Below are 23,443 nucleotides of genomic sequence, written 5' to 3'. Positions count from 1 at the left end.
TTGATTTTTCAGCCTAATGATGGCTTGCTTCACTGATAGTGACAGCTCTTTGGATCTCATATTGAGAGTCGACAGCAACTGATTCCAAATGCAAATGTCACACCTAGAATCAACTCCAGACCTTTTACCTGCTTGATCGATAATGAAATAATGAGGGAATAGCCCACACCTGTCCATGAAATAGCTTTTGAGTTGATAGTCCCATTACTTTTGGTCCCTTAAAAAGTGGGAGGCACATATAGAAACCGTTGTAATTCCTACACCGTTCACCTGGTTTGGATGTTTTTACCCACAAATTAAATCTGAAAGTCTGCAGTTAAAGCACATCTTGTTTGTTTCATTTCAAAGCCATTGTGGTGGTGAATAGAGGCCAAAATATGAAAATTCTGTCAATGTCCCAATACTTATGCACCTGACTGTATGTGATTTTATTATTCTACTACTGGCCCATATACCAATATTATTAATACCATTTTTATTTATAGACACTATTACTGCTATATATTTGAGTGCTGCATTTATTATTCTTTCCTAGCCAACATTGAGGACAAAGCATATTATCAAACCACACTCATTCTGCTGTTAAATTTAGAACTAATAACAATGGAAAATACAAGTTAAAGATCGTAACTGTCATTTTCTTGTGTTCTGCTACAGGCAACACCATATTTTTCCTACAAAGTGCAGTGAACCATGTAAGAAAAATGTCAGTTGCAAATAAATTGACAATGCACACTTGAATAGCATACAAAAAGGGTGCTATAAGGAACGAGGTGCAATAGATTAAACCAAGTAAGTACAACTTTATAAGGAAGTATTATGTACAAGTGCACACATATGTAAGTTCAATGTCAGTTGAAAATGAAGACCATGTAGAGAACTTCATATAAAAAATAAACTCAGCAAGCAATATGACATTTGCATTCATTGTCCAATTTCTACTACACTGATTAGAATAAATTGGAAACTGGTTGCCATGGGTTACAGCTAATGTGCAATTTGTTATTTACGTCATTCAAATAGAAATTCCTTTCGTACTGCTCACCTACTGTCTGGTGAAGCTTGTAGCCAAGCACAGCAGTCCATCACACAGCTTAGTTACCTGGATACGTAATGAAACACATTCAAGTTTCTATACTAATTGGGAGCAAGATCCATCCATTCCACGGAAACACTCCACAGCCAACCTAAACACACAGATGGATCTATACACAGGTCCGAATTAGATTACAAAAGGGTTATGCAATTTTTCTTTCAAAATTTATACGATTTCCTCTGCTATCTTTTCCATGTTGCAAAATGTTATTTGGGACATATTGGTGTGTGGTAAATGCAATTATTTACCAGGTTAAAAAAATAATAATAATTCTATTAACAAATTAAGTAGAAGAGAACAAGGCTAGCTACTGTAGCTGTCATTTTATAGCACAGGAAAATAAAGTCACAATCCATTGACACAGATTGAGACACACAACAAAAGAAATTCCTTAATGTGGCCATTAAAGTGTTTGCGAGATTGCTGTACAAGTGCACCAAAAATCAATGGAACACTTCAAACTAATGGACAAACTGAATTCTAAATTATTTCTCAAACGAATAGACAGCTTTGAGAGCACCTATAAGCTTCAATATAAAAAAGTTCCTTTATCTACACAAACTTAAATCTGTTACAATAGGATTAATTTATTAACATTACCTTAAGGTGCAATTTGCACTAAACCTGCCAACCAATCAGAAATTAACATTTTATCTGTATAGTGCAATTAAAATAAGTGTCTGACTGGGATCTATGGATTCAGTGCAAATTTTGCAAAGGAGTCCTGATATCTTTACATTTGCAATGCATCAGTGTACAAGCTATTCTCTTCTATCAATCATTTGATACTCAGAAGACCACTACAGTATCCATAACATACTCATTCAGATGAGTGTGTGGTTCCTTATATGCACTAACTTGATAGTAATGATATAAGCAGCAACTATGACATGGAAGAAAATTTTGTATAAAACCAGATATTTATTACTGGAGCTGTATGGGTAATATTGGGGTCTATGTACTAAGCCTTGGAGAGAGATATGAAGGGGGTGATTCAATTCAGCATGACTTGAATAGCGCCGGGAGGGATCTCACTGAGCTATTCAATTCAGCGCAATGTTTACTCGGAGGGGAAGTAGTTAAGTTGGAGAATGCCGGTCTCGCCACTTAACCTGGGTGTTTAGTCGCGAGAACCAGCCGATTAAAGTGCCTGCTCGAGGCTGTTAGTGCCGCGCTAAGCCAGAAATCAGCCTTGCGGAAGGCACTTTAGTCAGTTTTCCCCTGGCACCCTCAGGAGGGAGCAAGGAGAAATCATTAGTCCAACTAAACAGTGCTGACTTGAATGAAAAAAAAAAAAAAAAACCTTGAAAATAAGTGGCCGCTTCCTGAATATGGGAGATGTAGGCCAGTTGCACTCTGGTAGTGTCTGATGGCAGGCTGTCATCCAGTGCCTCGGCCCATCCTTCAATAGCCTTAGCCACCCAGGCCGCGGCCATAGCCGGCTGAGTAATAGTGCCAGAAACCAAGTAGACTGACTCGAGACAAGTTTCCATCTTTCTATCCGTAGCATCCTTAAGGGAGGATGTACTGTAGATGGTAAAGGCAGCATAGAGCTTCTGACTAAGCGTGCCACGAATCAACAGTAGGAGGGACCTCCAGTACACTTACCAGCATGGAGAGGGTAAAAAGACGCTTGTCTTTTTGGGACCTGGAACCATTTGCCAGGAGTGCCCCAAGCATCCCCCATGAGCTCTGTGAGCTGGTCTGATTGAGGGAATTCAGCCTTAACCAACTTTTGACGTTTAAACATCTCGGTTTTAGGCTTAGGGTCCGGTTCATCATCTTCTATATTCAGGATTGATTTAACCGCCCTCACTAAAGAAGGGACATCCACTATTGAATGACTGGTCTCCACGCCTGAGGGTGACCCATGGAGAGAGCCTTGTGCATTTTCTGCCTCCTCAGATGATGCGTCAGAATCCGAAAGCTGGGTGGATGACACAGTCCTATGTGCTTTGGCAGCTCACAGTCGTTCCGCCTGTCACATTTGCTGATAGGCGGTAGACTTTTGGGCCATATTCTGAACTGAGTGGGCAAAAACATCCATCCAAGGAGGATGCATAGGGGGTCCCGACATAGTAGGCAGCAATAGCTGTGGATACCCCATGGTAGGATGCAGCATGGGGGCTGATAAACGGTCCACTAGCTGGGTCAACCTGGGATAAGGAGGACACCCAAGGTGGCTCCTGACAGGGGCTGGTACGATGGGCTGGAGAGGTGGTACATAACAAATAGCACACAGACCGTCCTGCACGGAATCCTGAGGAGACAAGCCTGCTGTACAGGATCTGCAAGTAACCAGCACAGGGGCCGCAGACTCCTGTTTATCGCACTTTTAGACTCAGTAATAACCAGGCAGCAGCACACAATCAGTGTAAAGCTAGTAATGCAATGTGACACCCTTTACAAATACAGGGAAATGTAAAGTAATAATGAACTCCTATACACCTGGTAGTTGAGGGTTAAGAAAGACCAGCAGGGATAGATATAACGGACAGTCAGAAAGTTTAAGACAGTATATCACAACAGCAGAGCTAGCACAAGTCACATACAATGCACATAAATATACTTGCAATGTTCACTGAATCAACTACTCAAGACTTAATAGGCTGTTAAAATTGAGCGCTGTATAACCTGGCTCCGGGGAGTGGTATACAGGAAGACCAGATCCGATTCTCCCGAGACCTGTAGTTCAACAATGCTGTGTGCAATGGCTGCTGAGCGTCTCACAGTGGGAGGAGGGTGAGGAGGAACAGCTCAGAGGTGGGAAACCTCGTAAGGGATCACGCTCTGAGCTGGGGGAATCTCATGGGACAAGGCACACCAAGAGGGGCTGTTTGGTGTGACTGCAGGAAAGACGAGCGAGAACACATCTGTATTTTGGATATGATATGCAAATATTACTTTTTCTAACACCACCAGAACATTTTTTGTTTTTGCAACAAAATTGTGGGAGGCTTTTGCTTGGTAATACATGGAATTACATTCTTTCAACTTAATTAACACTATTTAGGGAAAATGATTAGACACAATTTAGCCCAAGAAATTTCAGGCAGACAAAACACTGATACAACCATAGGATCTAGAGAAAAATATATACATTTTATATTTGACTGTCTTTTCCTTTTATAATGTTGTGTTGCAACTCCAATCACGTCAACATGTGATGTACCTCAGAGAGATTGTCACTGTCATAATAATATTTGCATTTATTATCTCATACTGTAGCTAAAGCAGTAGATTACATCATTTGAACAGTAGAAACTTTTTTTTTAACCATCCTCTACATGACATTCATATAAAAAGCTGGTGGTAAAGAAGAGGGGAACCAATAAAAAGTAACAAAGCATTTATGGGACAGATATGTAGCAGAATTCATTTATAATTCGCTTATGGATGTAATGTCTTACACGTTTAATAAAATGCTATCAAACAATTAATGATGAAGACAAGTCCACTGTAAGTGTTAATTGAACTTGAAAATGAATTTCACTATATATGCATTTTACTACATGTACTCACTCTGGAGTGATGTTTTTCACAGATCTACTTTTAGATATTTTTATTCATTATATATTTTACAAAAGGTCCAACAGTAGCACTTTCAATTTCTTTGCGTCATTGTAATTTTGATTTGGCTGAATAAATGGCAGCTGGGTGGTATAAAAGAAAGTCACATTATTAAGTGTCTATTAATCTCAAGCTGTGTACACATTAAACGATATGTATACCCAGCGATCCGAAGGGTGACTGCACGCACAATGGGCTAACATATCGGGCGGCCGGTACACATTAGACGATCCGGTGCCCAAATGCCTGATATGTCGGCCCCTGGCGCAGCCAGCTGCATGGGTTACTCAGTCACATCGTCAAATTGAGTTGCATGCAGGGACAATCTGCCGATGCGACTGATGACGCTGCGGGTGCGCCTATGGCTCGACATAGTGGGTACGGAATCGGTATGAAATACCAACAGTCGGGATCCTGGAGGGCAGAATCCTGCCGCCGGGATCCCGACAGGGTTAACATACCACACTTGTTGGTTGGTATGCTAACCCTCCCTCTCTCCCTACCCCTCCCTCTTCTAAACCTAACCCCCACCCCTAGTGCCTGAAGCAAACCTCCCCGAACCCTAACCCTCCCCCCTTGGTGCCTAACCCTCTCTTAAGTGCCTAACCCTAACCCTCCCCCCCACCCCATTACTTACCTTCGGCATCCCGGCAGCCAGGATGCCAGCGCCGGGATTCTGACCAGCGTCGGTATTCTGGAGCCAGTAATGTAAGGGTCGGCATCCCGTCTGCCGAAGGCATACCAGTGGGTACACATTACATGATATTGACAATATATCGGACAGATCGGATCAGATGAAATATCTTCTAATGTGTGCCCGCCTTTAGTTTTAGGGAGTACAGAACATATAATGTACTTATGAAATCATAACTTATACAACTGTACGCATATGTAGAACAGTTACGATGACACAAAACATGCACTAGAGCAGATTACACACACCTTTACCAACTTATTTAGAAGCTGTAGTATTTCTTTCTTCATCGGAACTGTAGGGAAGTTAAACCATTCCAGAAGGCATAGTAAGAATGACTTCTCCTGAACTAGATCCTCAAGTGTAAGAAGATTATGGTCCAGTTTGCAAAGTATATTTTTAAGTGCTCTCTCTCTAATCTCTATAAGATGATGACCTACAGTAAAAAAAAAAATTATAAAAAAAGAATTAAAAAGCAAACAAAAGAAAGAGAACTATTTACTGGCCAAAAATTATTTGACCTCATCTTTATCAATCATCATACTTGACTGTAACGTCACATTAATACCCAATTTCTGAACACAATTTAAAGAAGTCAGTGTAAACATTATCAAATAATTTACCAAATAGAATAATTACAGAGCATCTCCAATGAGTATCTCATCTGTCCTCACGGGTTGAGTACAGGATCCCAGCGGTCAGAATCCAAACGGTCACAATGCCGGCTCGGGAATCCCCGCGGTCAAAATCCAGACACATGATGGTGAGTATTCTATCCCTCCCCCTAACCAACACCTCCCGCAGCCTAGGCCTAACTATCCCCTTTGGCAGCCTAACCTAACCGTCCCCTCCCACAGCCTAACCCTCCTCTAAGTGCCTGACCCTAAACCTAACCCTAATGCTCACCACCAGGATTGGGACCATCGGAAATCCAGGGGTGGTATTCTAACCCATGGGATCCTTACTGCCGGGATCATGACTACATCCCGTCCTCACAAAATAAGTTATACAGAAAGGGAATTTTATTCCTTAAAATCAAGGTCAATTTAGGTTAATTTATACCAATTGGAAAAGCAACTAAATAACATAGAAGGGAAGATTCATTTGTTTTTGCGCGCCCGTCAAAGCTATTCAATTGTCTCTGCTCACAGACGTGAATGCATGATTTCCGCTCGGACCTTCCTGAGGTGGCGAGCAGATATCTGCAAAAAGTCCGTCTTTTGGTCACCGAAATTATTGTTTGTACTCACTAAGTGGTACTTTAGAGGAGTTTAGCAGCTTTATGCGGCTAAATCTGGTCTATTTAGGAGTGACTTGTGCGAAAAACTAAAACAATTGAATAATGCCCCATCAGTTAAGATGGGAGATAGGGTGCACAAAAACAAATTAATTCCCCCCTGAGAATTCATGAGAAAAATCTAATAAAGAGAAGATAGATGGAGGCCAACACATGGTCAAAACTTTATATATTAAGTACTATGTTATTGTAGAATATGAGGGAGAGTTTTATCCAGGAATAGTGTAAGATAACAGGGGAGATGCACTAAGCCTTGAAGAGTGATAAATTGGAGAGTGATAAACGACCAGCCACTCAGCTCCTAACTGTCATGTTACAGGCTGTGTTTGAAAAATGACAGTTAGGATCTGATTGGTTGGTAGTTTATCATTCTCCACTTTATCACTTTCCAGAGCTTAGTACATCTGCCCCGATATCCATAACTAAATTGAAGTAAGCACCATTACCATGTCGGGTCTGACGTCTTGGAAATGGCCTGAGAAAGAGGATCCAATATGGTACGACAATAACATGTTGAAGGAAAAAAAATAATTGCTTCAAGTATAACTGGTTCAAGGGGATACAGAGTGTACAGTGTTTCAGAAAGACTATAGAATTCTTAATAGAATTTAAACATCAAATTATCTTTTTTTCAATTATAATTAATCTACTTGTAGTATCTTGTACTTTGATTTAACATACCATCGAAGTAAGTTGACCTCTTACTTCTTCAAAAAAATAGATATAACAATAATGATGGTACATATCATAAAATTTATTTTGTGTGTGCTAAATACACCATAATATTAAACAAGAGAATTTCTGTAACTGTTTATTCTCTGGACTTTGCACAATTCACACACACTCACACATATACATACATACATATATATATATAGATATATATATAGATATATATGAAACAGCAAATATATGCATCTCACCAAGTTTCTTCACCAATGAAGAAAGGTCCATGATGGTTTATTAATTATTTTTTCAGACACGTTCTGTAAAAGAAACAAACATCATAACATATACATTAAATAGACTGAGAAAAAGCTAAACAGAACCCACCTCAAAGTTATACTTGACTAATTTTCTGAGGCACTGTAAATTCTCCCAAACTTGGTAAATCAGTCATTTATAAAAGACCTGTCACCATTTTTAATGATATAGATAAGTCTAACACTATATATACTGATTTTATATATATTTTATTTTATACACACACACAAATAAATTAAATATAATTATATATATGTACACACAGCAGGTATAAGAAGTATTGAACACATCAACATTTTTCTCAGTAAATATATTTGTAATGGGTCTATTGTATTGAAATTGTCACCAAATGTCAGCAGCAACCCATGCAATCCACACATGCAAAGAAATCAAACCATAGATGCCCATAAATTAAGTTATGTGTAATAATGTGAATGACACAGGGAAAAAGTATTGAACACATGAAGAAAGGGGATGCAAAACGGTATGGGAAGTCAAAACCAGCTGAAATCTATTAGTAATTAGAAAGCAAGCCTGCCCCTTGTCAGTGCAAATTAATATAAGCTGGTTCAGTCCCAACTGATGGCCTATAAAAAGGTGTCACATTACCAAGGTGTCATACAGGAAACATTTCATGCTGGGTAAAAGCAAAGAGCTCTCTCAAGACCTGCGCAATCTTATTGTTGCAAAATATACTGTTGGCATTGGTTAGGACTTCTAAAACTTCTGAATGTTACAGTGAGCACTGTTTGGCCATAATCCGGAAGTGGAAAGAACATTATTTCACCATAAACCGGCCACGACCAGGTGTTCCTCGCAAGATTTCTGACAGAGGAGTGAAAATAATTATCAGAAGAGGTGTCCAAGAGCCAAGGACTACTTGTGGAGAGCTTCAGAAAGACCTGGAATTAGCAGGTACAATTGTTTCAAAGAAAACAATAAGTAATGCACTCAACCACAATGGCCTGTATGCACACTCACCACGCAAGACACCATTGCTGAAGAAAAAGCATGTTGAAGCCCTTTTAAGGTTTGCTGCACAACATTTGGACAAACTTGTGAAATACTGGGAGAATATAGTCTGGTCAGATGAGACCAAAAATTGAAGTCTTTGAATGCCATAATACTAATGTTTGGAAGAGAAATGGCAATGCACACCACCCCAAAAACACAATACCAACAGTAGAGTTTGGAGGAGGTGGGAACATCATGGTGTGGGGCGGTTTTTCGGCATACGGTACTGGCATACTTCATATGATTAAAGGAAGGATGAATGGAAAAATGTACCGAGACATTCTTCATAAAAATCTGCTGCATCTACCTGCTGAAGATGAAACAAGGGAGGACATTTCAGCAAGACAACAATCCCAAACACACAGCCAAGGACACTCTTTTTTTCAGAGAAAGAAAATAAAGCTGCTAGAATGGCCCAGCCAATTACCTGACTTGAATCCAATTGAAAATCTATGGAAAGACCTAAAGATCAGAGTTCATAGAAGAGGCCCAAGGAACCTTCAAGATTTGAAGAAGGTTTGTGTGGAAGAATGGGCCAAAATCACACCTGAGCAATGCATGCGACTAGTTTCTCCATACAGGAGGTGTCTTGAAGCAGTCATTACCAACAAAGGCTTTTGTACGAAGTATTGAATAAATATAAGTAAGCGTGTTCAATACTTTTTCCCTGTGTCATTTCTCATTATTACACACAACTTAATTTATGGACATCTATGGTTTGATTTCTTTGCATGTGTGGATTGCATAGGGTGTTGCTGACATTTGGTAACAATTTCATTACAATAGCCCCATTACAAATATATGATGTGTTGATGTGTTCAATACTTAGTTAACCCGCTATATGTATGTACAGTATATTATATGTACAGTATATTATATATACTGTATATATATATATATATATATATATATATATATTTACACACACACACACACACACACACACAGGGGCTGATTGAAAAGTAATGAAACTGTCTGTTTTTCTGTCTCATAGTTAGACGTAGCAACGCTATGCTGGTTATTGTGAAGCTCATATCGATGTGTCTGAACCTGCGGTTGGACGGTCATAGTCTTCTTTGTTTGGTCACAGCGAGTGGAAGATCTTCGTATGCTTCGTCATGGCGGATGAGGAAGACATGTCTGTGAGATTACGTCAGAGATGTGCGATTGAATTTTGTGGAAGTGAAATTCATGAAATGTTACAGCAAGCATATGGTCGGAAAAAAAAATAGCCGTGCTGAAGTATTTAGGTGGTCGAAGCACTTCAAAGAGGGTTATACACGAGTGACTGACGAAGCGTGTTCTGGGAGACCATTTACCGCGTTTACAGATATCAACATTGCCAAAGCTGCAGATATGTTGCAAAATGACAGAAGATTAACTTTATGCAAAGTTTCAGATTCACTTGGAATCTCATTCGAACGGGTTTAGCATATTGTGACAAAGGAACTAAAAATTTATCGTGTGTGTGTGCTAGGTGGGTAACCAGAAATATCACAAAAGAGCAGATGCGACGACGAGGAAAAAATAGTGTAAGAACAGTGGCCCTGATTCAGAGCCGGACGCTCTGAAAGAGCGCTTGCTCTGAAACAGGGCGTCTTTTTTTTTTTATGGAGCGGCCTCCTGGCCGCTCGCATTGCTGTGGATTGCCACCCGCAGCTAATGCGAGCGGCCAGGATGATGGTCGTGATGGTCAAGACCATCGGGCTTGCGACGAGACCCTTGTGGTAGGGTCTCGTGGCCGCAAGCCCCAGAGAGCTTTCGGCTCAAACAGAGCCGAAGCTCTCGAACTGACATCACTTGTACTATACTATTTGTATATTTATTTATATGTTTGTTTGTCTGTCTGGCTATGCATTTGAACACCCCTGCACAGATTGGGATGAAACCAACGCGAGGTGGTCTAGTTGGATCCTGGCCAGGTTTTAGAGGGGTTTTAGAGTCCCGGTCGGACCTCCTGTTGGTGTACGCTGGGCAGAATTTTGACCTGGGAAGTCTGTTCCGAGCCTTCTACTGGATGGTAACACTGGATCCCGGAAGAAACACTAGGGAGTTGAGGTCTGGGCAGAACTTTGACCCCAGGGAGATGATTTTTGGGCTTCCACTGGATGGATTTGAATGAAAACTTCAGGAGTGGCAATTGGTCTGGAATGCCTAATGGAGTGGTTGGGTAGAACTTTGACCCAGGGATCCTGTTCTGGGCCTTCCACTGGATAGATTTGGATGACATCACATAATAAAACTTATCAGAAGAACATGCAGTGAGAAAAGTGCCTATTATCATTAAGCACATGCTAGTCGGCTAGCATGATGATAATTGATCCACTTAGCAGATTTTTGTCATTAAACTTCTAGGTGCCAACCTTTGTAAACTTGTCCTTCAATCAATAGAAAGTTAGAGAATGAGCTGTATATACAAAAATACCCACTGCTCCAATAGTGACAGGTCCAATAATGTCAAGCATAGGTTATCTATTTATTTGCAGTTGTGGTCTTCCCCTACTTTTATTATCAGTCTTGATCCGAAAAACTGCTACATTACAAAGATATTAATGTTTTTTTTTTATGTATTTTGAATTAATAGATGTGGATTTTATTGCCTACTAAAGCCAGAGTGGCCAATCCAATCACTTAGCAGCTTAGCAGAAAAGTGCCATTCAGGAATGGTACACCACGGGCAGCAAAATCTCTAGTTATTCTTCATACCCCATAGAGGGGCACAGGAAAACTAGCGATGTTCAGCCTACAAGTGTAGACATAAATGTGCACAGCCCAACATTGTGGGAAAATTGACAGCGTATCGCTTCTAATTAAATCATGATGTATAATGTTTGACAAACCTGCTTTTAGACAAAATATATTTAACAAGTGATCACTAAACAAGGTTGAGGCTTTTTCACAGAACACAAGTAGCCTACCCTCCAACATGCCCCCCTTCCACCCGGTACAAAATGCTCTGCTCCTGGACTTCCCACCTAATTTATGATTGCAGCCACCTGTGTTGAGCTAGTTAATAGATGAGGCAGGTGTTTCACCACAGGGGGCTGCAATCATCAATTAAGAAGGAAGTCCAGGAGCAGAGCATTTTGTACTGGGTGGAAGAGGTCATGTTGGAGGGTCTGAAGTAGTAGGTACCTCTATAACACAATTCATGTGACGTGCACTACTTTTCTTTAATTGCACAGTGTATGGTCACTTAATTACAACAAAACATGGTAGTGAACATGCCATGTGACTCTTCATGAATTGGTCAATTGTGGCAAAAAAAAATGAATTAACAAATGTGTAGTAGTTAGAATTATATATCATCCAAAAATCTCATATGGTCATGTTGACAATACTGGTTATATTCTGATTCGGCACCACGATACCAGCAATAGTGGCACTGAATAGGACACAAAGCAAACTTTTATATAATATATCAGTGTTTCTTAACTCCAGTCCCCAAGTACTCCCAACAGTTCATGTATTGTAGATTTATTTAATCATGCAAGGTAAGGTAATCTATTTTGCTGTGTCAGTAACTATCCCACCTGCTTCCACAGACAGAAATTTTGAAAATATGAGCTGTTGAGAGTACTGGAGTTGACAACCATTGTAATATAAAATGGGTGCGAGAGACATGGAAGAGTTGGCTTGTGTTCTGATTCTGACAACAAATACCTGTCCAGGAGAGTTTTGAATCGCTTTCAGAAAAGGAACTAAGAGAATAGTTACCAAATAGAATTCAGAAAACATCTTTATATACAGTACTTTATACAGATATGTCCTCACACATCTTTGCTTCAGTCGCGCCAAATAGCCTTCACGGCACGCCAGGTCCTGTGAGACTCTGCTAGTGTTGGGCGTCCTTTTTGTGTGTATGTGGGTGGGTGGGTGTATTTCCTAGATTGGGGGTACAACATGGTATGTGACCACATTGTTTAAATAAAAATCACAGGGGCTCTGCACTCACCATAATAATAATAAACATAATAAACAGTGGAGTTTTGGTTCATGAATTGATCAATGTATTTAAGCTTGCAGCCCCGGTCACGGGACCCCACTTTACTGCAAGTCCCTACTCTATTGCTCAGAATTATAACATGGAACTAGCCATCACATTAGTGTTAAACTCTGGGTAAGCTATCAAGGTTTAAAGCCCACAGCAACTTTGCTTTTAAACGTGAGACAGTCACCAAGCACCTAGGAAAACAGCTGACACAAGTTAGATTAAACAGGTTAAAAGGGGTGCATGAGAAAATGTGATCACAAAAAGATTATAAAAATTAATCAAAAACAAAAAGCAATAATCCATGGCACTCACCATTCCTAGATTTGGGGTGCAACATGGTATGTGACCACATTGTTTATATAGAAATCACAGGGGCTTTGCACTCACCATAATAACAATAACATAAGTTTGGATACCCCTTCTCATTCAATGGTTTTTGTTTATTTAATTTTTTTTCAACATAGTAGATTAATACTGAAGACATCAAAACTATGAAAGAACACATATGGAATTATGTTGTAAACAAAAAAGTGTTAAATCAAAAAATGTTTTATATTTTAGATGCCTCAAAGTAGCCCCCTTTTGCTTGGATGACATTTCTTTTGTCCAAATAAATTGGATCAGAATCCAATTGATTTTTTATATCTTCAGTGACAGTGATTGTGTTTAATAGGAACAACGCATGCGCAAACGCATAAATAAACACAACTATATTGTTCACAACTAACTAAACGGATCCACACTATAATGGAAGCCTCTAATGCATTATACTTTTTATATGTACAGGCTCCTTATAAACAACTTAGAACCATATCCTAAAGACTTAATTTTTTAAAGTTTTTTTTTCATTTTTTATTTGTTTTAATTTTATTTAATTTCTATTGGGTAGTTTTTTGTAATTTACATTTTACATTCCATTGTCTGTCATTGTTTTAATAGGTATTGTATGTATATACATTTACCCAGTATATTTCTCTTTGTAATAAATGAAACTTTTTTTATGTAAAAACTGTTAGTGTTGTTGTATAAGCACAGCTACATTTCAATGTACCTTTAAGCTCTCACATAACACTGCCTACATAAGAATGCAAAGTTCAACCTACAGTACTCACTTGTATAGCAAGTGATGGATAGGACTTCTATTATACAGACAAGTTAGTAGTACTATTACAATCCTGATTTTGCATTCATTGTCCCTTTAAATACGGCAGACAAAATCTGAGGTTTCTAAATCCACTGCTTAGTAAATATGCGCCTACATCACTCAATTTTAACATTGTACATATACAGGAAAAATAGACAAGATGTATTGTCTCCTGTAATACCTCTTTGAAGGTTTGAACACAAAAAAATACTACAGTACTAATGAAATCTTAAGTTCCAGGTGTACATTGGCTGCATTGGCTATATGGAATACCTGGATATGAGACAATTGTCTTGCTAAAAAGATAGTTAATTATTCACAATGTAAAAGTCCTTTGATTTATTTGAATTGTAAAAATAAAATTCCAGTGCCTTTAGGACCTTACAATATTTTCTGCAATAAATAAAGCTTCTACAGACAAATAAATGACCAAATATAAAAGAAGATCTTCAAATCATTAGTACACCATAGCAACATATCACTTAATTTCAAGTTTTAATATTTCACCTTATTGTTAGTAGTGATATTACATTTTTATGTATATCAATAAAAATACTGACTTTAATGTAATTAAATCTATGATTGAGTGAGTCCACAAGCAATTCAGTTTCCTACAGTCCTTTTTTAAGAGTTAAAACTTCTCAGAAACCTTGACCTATGGAAACTATGATGGGGATCCGGATAATGGATTCGGCTTTCGTTTTTAAAGGCTGGAGTTTTATACAAAGCTGAATAGCTGATTACAAAAGCTGTCAATCTTTCACGAGCTAAGACCCCCATACATACAATCGATTGTAGTAATTCTGCATTTTGCCGATGATTGTATAAAAAATAATCTGCAATGTATGGGGTTCACAGATTGCAACCAAGTGATTGAAATTGTTAAATCAGGTTGTCCAACATGTTGGATTTCACAGATCCATTGGGGCTGTAGATTGCTAGTGTATGGTAACAATCAGCAGATTTTCAGACGGCTATTAGTAAAAGGATGGGCCTTTCAAGATTGGCAGATCTGTATTTGCTGAAATTGATCTGCAAGTCACTGAAAAAGATCTGTGATGTATGGGTGAAGGTTGCTAGATTGGGAGATCCTAAAAATCGAGCAACAAATCTTCAAATTGTTCAATTGTGGTTTTCTGATTGCTGAGGTATTGGGGTTTCTAGTTTAGCACCATTCATCTACTCTTAAGACTCTGCAAGCATCGGAAGATACAAACAAATATTAAATTAAATGAAATTGCTAATCTTAAAATGTTGACCATGTATATTTTATTTCTTTTTGTTATCTTTATTTAATAAAAAAAAAAAACACATTGGAAATGGTAGCATGTATACAATAAACAGTATAATATAACACCAGTATATAAAAAAAAAAAAAACACAGATAGAATTCTGTGCTGCAAACCACCCCAGCAATGGATCTACAATACTGTATACTGTAGAAGTGAAGAAAGTAGGACAAGAAAAGGGGGAGAATATTGAACCAGAAGTGCAGATGTAGCGGTGAATCGCACCCGTTCAATGGTGGTGGTGGATTTGGATGGGGGGGGTGATGGGTAGTGGTGGAGGTTGGGGTTTGGGGGGTGTAAGGGGTGAAGGGCGATGAGGGAAGTGGGTGGAGAGGGTAAGGGTTAAGTGTATGTGTGAGAGTGTGGGGTGGGTAGGGAGGGAAGAGCGCTGCGCCATCTGTCGGAGTACCTGGTCCTACTAGGAATGCAAACTGAAGAAGGGGTCAGGTGCGCTCTCTTTGGGTGTAGGGCAACCAGAACCCAGAGACCTTGCACAATGCTATGAGAATGCAATGTATTTTAATGAATAATACACAAAGATCTACATCTACCCAAAAAAAAAAAAACATACAAGAGTCTATTAAACTACATGCATATAAGGGGAGATTGGGAGAGGTCATTAGGGCTTTGAACAAAGATGAATCATAAAATTATCTCCATTAGATCCAAGTGGCAGTGAATTCAGCAAATATATCTAGTACTTTATGGTTATTTTATCCACTTACATGTATTAGTCAATACAGCAAACCATTCCTTAATGGTGGGAGGGAGAAGACCTCCAGTGCACTGTGAACAAAGAGCCTGATTCAGAGATGGACGGAATTGCAGAGCCACACACAAGCGGCTGAGCAATTCTGTCCATCTAAAATGCTAATGCAGCAAGAGGTGCCTGTAGGAAACAGACACCACCTTGCTGCATCTGCGATCCCAGCGATACGACAGAGTTCGTAGCCTGGGATCACCATTGCAACCACTTGATCCTTTGGCCAAACTGCAGAAGATTACCGCCACCGGGCCAGGTCCTGGCAGCTGAGAGGCTAGGAAATCTGCGTCCATCATCGCAGATGCAGGGCCTCGTTCCTCCCTGAAAACGAGGGCGACAGGCCCCCGCTTCCGGGAATGGTGGCCAGTCACTCCCCTGCTCCGACCCCCAAATGCAGCAGCATGTCAATCTTCGCAAAACAGGTACTGTGCATATGCAGACCCTAAACCATCGGAGAAGTATGCTAATCATCAAGTTACCATACATCTCTGAATTATGCCAAAAGTGTTCCCAGCATTGCAATTAAACATTTTTATTTTTTTTATTATTAATTAATTATTATTTTAAATCTGGACATCCTCCTAATTATTTTTCCAAATCTAAAAAAAAAAAAAGTTTAACAACCTCTGCTTAAAGATATTAATGGTGTTTTTTTTTTAATTTTCAGATTTCAAAGACTAAACCTTTCTAAAATATGACCTGTTTCAATTGCCTACTACTTGTGATCTGCTCAAGTGTAGAATTTTTATGATTCCCTATAGCTGCAGTGGTTCCCAAACTGGGTGCCTCGAGGCATTTTCAAGGATGCCATGGGTTGGTGGTCCAGAACCAAATCAAATTAATGATGATCAATGCGATAAGTAAAACCAGTGCAGTTGGCTGCCAATCTTAAAATATGTGGACAAACACCTAAGGACAGGTAAACAGAATTTGCTTAATTTAATTATTTTTTGTAAATGTTTCAATGAGAAACTTTTAGCCTTGGGGTGCAGTGAAAAAAATGTTGATGCTCTAAAACACAGATTCTCAAACCCGGTCCTCAGTGCATGTTTTCCAGGTCTCCCCACAGAATCACAAAGTGAAATAATTTACTTCACCCGTGGATCTTTTAAAATGTATCAGTGAGTAATGAATACACCTATGTTCCTGCCAGGAGACCTGGAAAATGTGACCTGTGTGGAGTCCTGAGGGCAGAGTTTGAGAAACACAGCTCTAGGGAGCCATGATTCAAGAAAGTTTGGGAACCATTGCTATATCTACTATGTTTTCCAGTAATGTGAAAACAATATGAATGTTTTCACCACACACACTTCGTGAGAAAAATGTTGTATGTAAATACTTTCAAGTTGGTCATAAGGAAAGATGGAAATAAGGCCCAGTACAAGCAGATGTCATAAGTTGGGAGAGGTCACTGAAAGGCATGAAGGGCCATATTTATACCCCTTTCATACTGCCAGCAATAATCCGGGTTATTCCATGTGAATGTGCAGTGTGGAAGGACCCAGTTGAAATAACCCAAGTCGAGGGACCCGGCATTTCAAGCCGGGTAACGAGCAAGGTTGAACATGGTTTCAACCTACCTCGCACAGCAGTGTGAAGAGGTAACCCGGGTCGATTCGACCCGGGTCCTGCTCATAGCATAGGAAGATCCAGCGCTTGGAGATGTTCTCATCTCCAAACGCCGGCTAGACACGTAATGGCAGTGACGTCATCGCCCAGGCAATAAACCGGGTTGGGCCGCCAGTCTGAAAGGGGTCTCAGCCGGATAGTACCCGGGATGGACCAGTGTACAAAATCCCTGATGCGATCCGGCTTTGCAGTGTGAAAGGGGTGCAAATCCAGCTAAATGATGACCCAGACAAGGGGGTAAATTTACTAAAGTGCGGGTTTATAGAAGTTGAGGTGTTGCCCATAGCAACCAATCAAATTCTACTTGTCATTTATCTAGCTCCTTCTAGAAGATAATAGCTAGAATCTGATTGGTTGCTATGGGCAACACCTCCACTTCTATAAACCCACACTTTATTAAATATACCCCATGGAATGCAAATTCAATTAGGTGGTGCAAATTTGAACCTTCTTTTTCAATTTACTTAAAATCAGATCTTAAATTCTTATTTCTGGTCATGCAAAGAGCTGAGGTTTGGTTAATACTGGAAAGAACTGAAATGAATAGTAAAGGTTATCGTTCTATTTTTCCTTCTTATCACAATGCAATGTTTACACATTGAAAATTGTTATTCTAGTATGCTACCAAAACATCACTGGCAAATAATGAAATGGCCTGAAAATTCAGACTACATGACTGTAGTTAATATGCTATTTTACTATACAAGAGCTAAAGCCTTTTAATATGACGCATAATCAATCTTAACTGATCGTCTAAACAAGTACAGTCCTTTAGTACTGACAGCTTTCTACTCTCTGTGGTGTCAAACGTTACTGCATGGCAAATACATTAAGATTACACATAAGGAATGACACCATACTCAAGTGCTACATGGTGACAGTTGCAGCTAACGAAGGAAAGTTGGCAACCTTTCTAAAATATTAACACAAGTCATAGCTTCAGAACTTGAATACCCACCTCTATAGTCATGAGGGGGGTGAAACACACACACAGCTGTTAAGTTCATAGAAATCTCATGGTAAAAAAATAAACTTTGCATCTTGTCACTTTTCACAAAGTACTAAAACATTTACCATTTTATTTTCGAATTATGGTTTCAGTGCTGGATTTCTTAATTCAAAAATAAATAAATAAAAAGAAAACTTCTAATGGTGCATACACACGGTCAGATTTTTCCTTCAGATCTGAACGATAACGATTTAAAAATCGTTCAGTCGTTCATATCTGAAGGAAAATCTGACATATCTGACATGCCTGAACGATGCGCGTTCCCGTTTGTCAGATAACGATATCTGACATATGATGGGTTTGCAGTCAGACTTGGACGATTCCATTCATTTTAATGCAGTCAAAAATCGTTCAAATCGTTCATCTGACAAATCTGACAGTGTGTATGCTCCATAACAGTTACTTACAAAATGTTGCAATTAAATTGCAAAAACATGAGCATAAGATATGTTAAAAGATGTGTTAGCAAACTACATTCTAATCAATGAGGATCATTTATTAAAATATTATGCTTGCCACATACGTCATGTGTTTAGCAGTGAACTGTGCAATTGGCCTAATATTGCATTGAGTGTGTGTATGACCAGACTGAACATTGCACCTGATACTTGGGACAAGTGTCAGGAATAGCCACTGAGCGGTTGTCTTTAGGGCATCCTTACACTGGGGACAGTCCAACAAAATGTGTCCATGCCCTAAGGACACTATAGCATGGGATCTACCTGTTAAGGACAGTACTCACTTAGGGGCACATTCTGAGTTGCTAGCAGATCTAAAGTAGCTTTTCACCTTGGCAAACCATACTGAATTGCAAGAGGGTCAAAATTTGCAGAGATTTAAATTTGAGAGGGGCATGTCCAAACTGCAAACATATCTAAATCTAAACTGAAGTGTGTAAGAAAAAAAAAAAAAGCTTCTCAACATTTCTGGGCTACATGCAAAAGCAGAGAGTATGTACCCTGTATGCAAAAATAATAAATGTATTTGCACCCTTTGCATTGCAACATGTTTGTCCAAGTGCAAAGTTGCTTGCTTTTTTTTTGCTTTGCTTCAAACCCCCTATAGCTAGAACATAATTGGCTGCAGAACTGTCACCAAATATGAGGCAGCATGATGCATTTCTGGTTGATGGTCAGACTTAAGTGTTGCCAGCTCCTTTGGGGATCATTGTATCCACAAGAAGCAATACATCATTTGTAAAATGATTGCTGACACTATTAATGTGGATCTGTGTCTACCATCAAAATCTGAAAACAGACATGACTGAGAGAAAAAAAAAAAGTAATTCACTAATAACTATGTTGCACTTTGTGCGTATAACTTAACATTTATTTTGTGTCTGTCTTCCTTATCAAGTTTCAAGATGTTCCATGTTCCCCATGGCAGATTATTACTGCTGAAAGCAAAGCGAAATACCTAATCGGTTCTTTATTGAAACTTTCTCCCTCCATCCCTTACAAAACAAGACACCTGTATTCAGGTCTAATGAAGACATTGGCTTCTCCGGCAACTTATAAACTGGTAGTGGCCTGGCAAAGAGATATTCCCACACTTCAAAATTCCTCAGTCCTAATCATACATTATGACTCTACCTTATAAATTTAGCAGTCTACTTATTTACAGGAAGTGCATATTAGAACAATACATAGAGCATATGTTACCCTGCACAAAGAAAACATATAATTGATTCCGAACTGGGTAATTGTTGCAAATGTTATGTCACTAACGCAAATTTTTTTTCATTGCTTCTGGTATTGTTGGAAAATTAGAAGATTCTGGAATAAAATTATCAATCTTATTAATTAAATTTTTTCCCTCCAACTCTGTCCAGATCCATTAGCCTGTTTGTATGTCAATTTTTCTAATTGGTCCTTAGGTAAGGAAAAAAAATATCTATAAAATGTATTAACTACAACAGACACTATAGCAAAAAAGATAATTATTATTCACTGGACCTCCAAAACCTCTCCTTCATTGAATGAAGTTAAGTTGAAGATGACACAACTTATGTACTTCGATAGGAGAGCTACTCTCCCTGATTTGGATAATGGTGTGGAAAAATTCTATAGGAAATGGGGTTTATATATAAATTTATTACCCTCAGAAGAACAAACTTAAATCTTTAAATTGTTTAGTAACACAGAATGGTATCTCCACAGGCAAATTTTACTCAATGCATAATATTATAAGTCTAGAGGTTAACTTTAAAGTCTGATTAATCTGATATTGGGCGGAATTCAATTGATTCCTGCCCCCATCGCGCCCGACGGAGCTATTCAATTCTTGCTCCTGTCGGGCACGATCAGCTGCCAGCGCTACATTTCAGCTCGCAGCCCCAGGGGGGTGAGAGCTGAAATGTGTGAAAAGTGACATGTTTGGGCACCCAAACATGTTTTCGCGATCGCGCCCAGCACTTTGGTCGAGTTTAGCTGCTTTACGCGGCTAAACCCGACCACTTTGGGCGCGATCAGCACGAAAATCTGGAACAATTGCATAGCAGCCCGCGACCTCCTGTCACTTTAGACGGGAGATGCGGGCCGCGAAAACAATTGAATTCCGCCCATTGAATGTGATTTTATTTCTATGCCCTATGCCATAGTCTTTACTCATAACATATTTAGATTACAAATTTGTTTTTTTTCTCTCCCCCCCCACCTCTCCCCTTATGTGTTTTCCTTTTATGTATGTATGTTTATGTTTGTTTTGTCTGCCCAGTCATACTGGCCAGGTTTATGTTATTAGTTATTGACTGTGCATTTTTCTTACTAATTAGATAGATGTTGTTGTTCTGGGTATAATTTTACCTTTGTAACACCAGATTTATTGGTTGGTTCTTAATCTCTCTCCAAGCTTTGATAAATCTCCCCCTTAATTAAGCAATTTCAATGATGTGGTTTAAAACCTGATCATTGATAAACATGCACCTAGAGTTGGGTACACACTGACAGATATATTGGCAGATCAATCGACCAGTGTGTATCATAGATATGTCTGAACGACGTCGTTCACAGATATATTGCGTGTGCTGTACTGCACAGCCGATGGAAAGATATATCTGCAGACATATCTGTCCATCGGCAAGTGTTTACGGGTGATAAGCCGATCGCCCGTGCACTTGCAGTGGAAGCCGTGGGAGGAGGTCGCGCCCAGAGGGACTCGCGGCTGCCTGGAAGATAATGGTCATTCAGTGTATATGAACGACCATCATCTGCAGATAGCTCTGCAGATCACTTGATCTGCAGATATATCTTTGCAGAGTGTACCCACCTTAAAACATAGACTCAGACAATTGGGCCTACTCAATTAGGTGCGAGAATAGCAAAAATCCTGCACCTGTGAGGTTTCTGCTATTCAAGTAGGTGTAGGGTTTTTCATTTTTTGAGCGGCGGGAGCTTTTTTCTTGCAGCCCCAGAGCACAACCAATGATTCCTAAAACCATATTTTTAGGAAAAATGGTCGGGAATTGCTCTGGTACCCCTGCGGCACCATCCCCCCGCTCCCCAATGACTTATTAAGCAATTGGAAGTTTCCAATTAGCTTAGTCAGTAATCACTCCTTCCAAAGCGCCGTATTCGTCTTCTTCATCCAGGCTGTCGGCACCCAGTCTTCTGCAGCAGCATGTGGTAAGAATGCGTGAGTATGTGGTAAGAATGGGTGAGTGTGTGTAAGTACATTTGCGTGTGTGCGAGTGACTGTGACAAGTGTGCGTGCGTGTGTGTGTGCCCCCAGAGGCAGCAGTGGAGAGAACTACATCGCCTAGCAACCCCCTCCCCAGTGCAAATATGAATGGTAGATGACCGGGCACCACAATGTTTTATTTTAGTTTTCTCACACCGCAGGTTTTTCGAAGCAGAAAACCCCGGATGCATTTTTTAAAATTGTATACGACGGGTTTTGAGATTTTTCATATCCGCGGTAATCTAGATTTGGGCACGAGGTCCGCAAGCTTTTTTTGCAATACTAACCTCACTCCCAAGTGAATATGCCCCTATAGATAATTTTATAGGAATGCAAGCTTGAGATCATAAGGGACTAATCATAAAACCATAGAACATTCAGACAAAACACAAAGCAAATACAAAATTTGAGTAGGTTGTGATAGGAACTGACAAAGCATTCATTTATGTACTAACACCCAGAGTTACAACTTTATTGTGCAAATATCCAAAATTGGCCAAACAAGAACATGTACTGTAGCCTGATGTGGCTGCGTACATCCCAATAAGAGATAAACTGTATGACGACCTTACTCCAAAGATAAGGTAGATATTGCTGAGACTTCAAGTACAATAGCACATGGAAAGCCACCGGTTGTAATAGAATATTTGCCTGATAAGCAATAAATGAAATATGATGTGCTCTAGCGATAGCATGCCCTACAGATGGATGGCCACACACAGACAGGTGGTGTACATACCTTGCACAGGTACAGTGATAGTAATGGTAACGGACTAATAACAATGTACTGCACAGGAAGAGGCTGCTGCACTGTCTGTCTGTAACCAGTCCTGCATTACCCGGGCACCGCCCACATTCAGTCACAGCCAATCATTACACTGTGTGGGAGAAACCAATCGCCGCATCCATTTCAGCTGTTTCCAGCACTATTGTATATGAGAGGAACTCTGCGATTGGTTAAGATAAGCTTAGTGACAGTTTCTCAGTGCATACGGGTACTACTGCTGCTGCTGCTGCGGTTGGGAATGGAGGGAAGAGAAGAGGGAGAAATGAAAACGGTTCTTTGTGCAGCGCTACTGCTTGTTGCTACATACTACATAGCGGACATTTGGTTGTCTGGTTATATTCCTCAGGTTGTGCGGATATAAACCATTTAGCTAGTATATCCAAAGGCACCCAGGAAGGATTTAACTTTTTCTAAATGACAATTGCTGTGTCTGATAGAGAACAACATACTGTATGCAACAAATGCAGGCGTAAGGTAGTCTCTAAAGCACATTGG

The 23,443-nt window shown here is 39.6% G+C and overlaps 1 protein-coding gene across 2 annotated transcripts in view; it reads right to left on the bottom strand.

Annotated features, from left to right (window-relative positions):
• Nucleotides 1–22,989, bottom strand: part of RTTN (rotatin) — a 368,340-nt gene extending 345,351 nt beyond the window's left edge. For both annotated transcript variants that reach the window (XM_088475926.1, XM_088475927.1), the window contains exons 1-3: nucleotides 22,901–22,989; nucleotides 7,581–7,643; nucleotides 5,609–5,796 (exon numbers count right to left, since the gene is read on the bottom strand). In XM_088475926.1, the coding sequence (XP_088332052.1) occupies nucleotides 5,609–5,796; nucleotides 7,581–7,611 (219 nt within the window). In that variant the 5' untranslated portion in view covers nucleotides 7,612–7,643; nucleotides 22,901–22,989. The remainder of the gene's footprint in view (nucleotides 1–5,608; nucleotides 5,797–7,580; nucleotides 7,644–22,900) is intronic.
• Nucleotides 22,990–23,443: the final 454 nt, after the last annotated feature.

Source organism: Taudactylus pleione, unplaced genomic scaffold, assembly GCF_031769625.1.
Source record: "Taudactylus pleione unplaced genomic scaffold, aTauple2 ptg000179l, whole genome shotgun sequence".
In the NCBI taxonomy this organism is placed as follows: domain Eukaryota; kingdom Metazoa; phylum Chordata; class Amphibia; order Anura; family Myobatrachidae; genus Taudactylus; species Taudactylus pleione.
The sequence above is the reverse complement of the archived record's forward strand: the minus strand, read 5'-3'. Positions and strand labels throughout refer to the sequence as shown.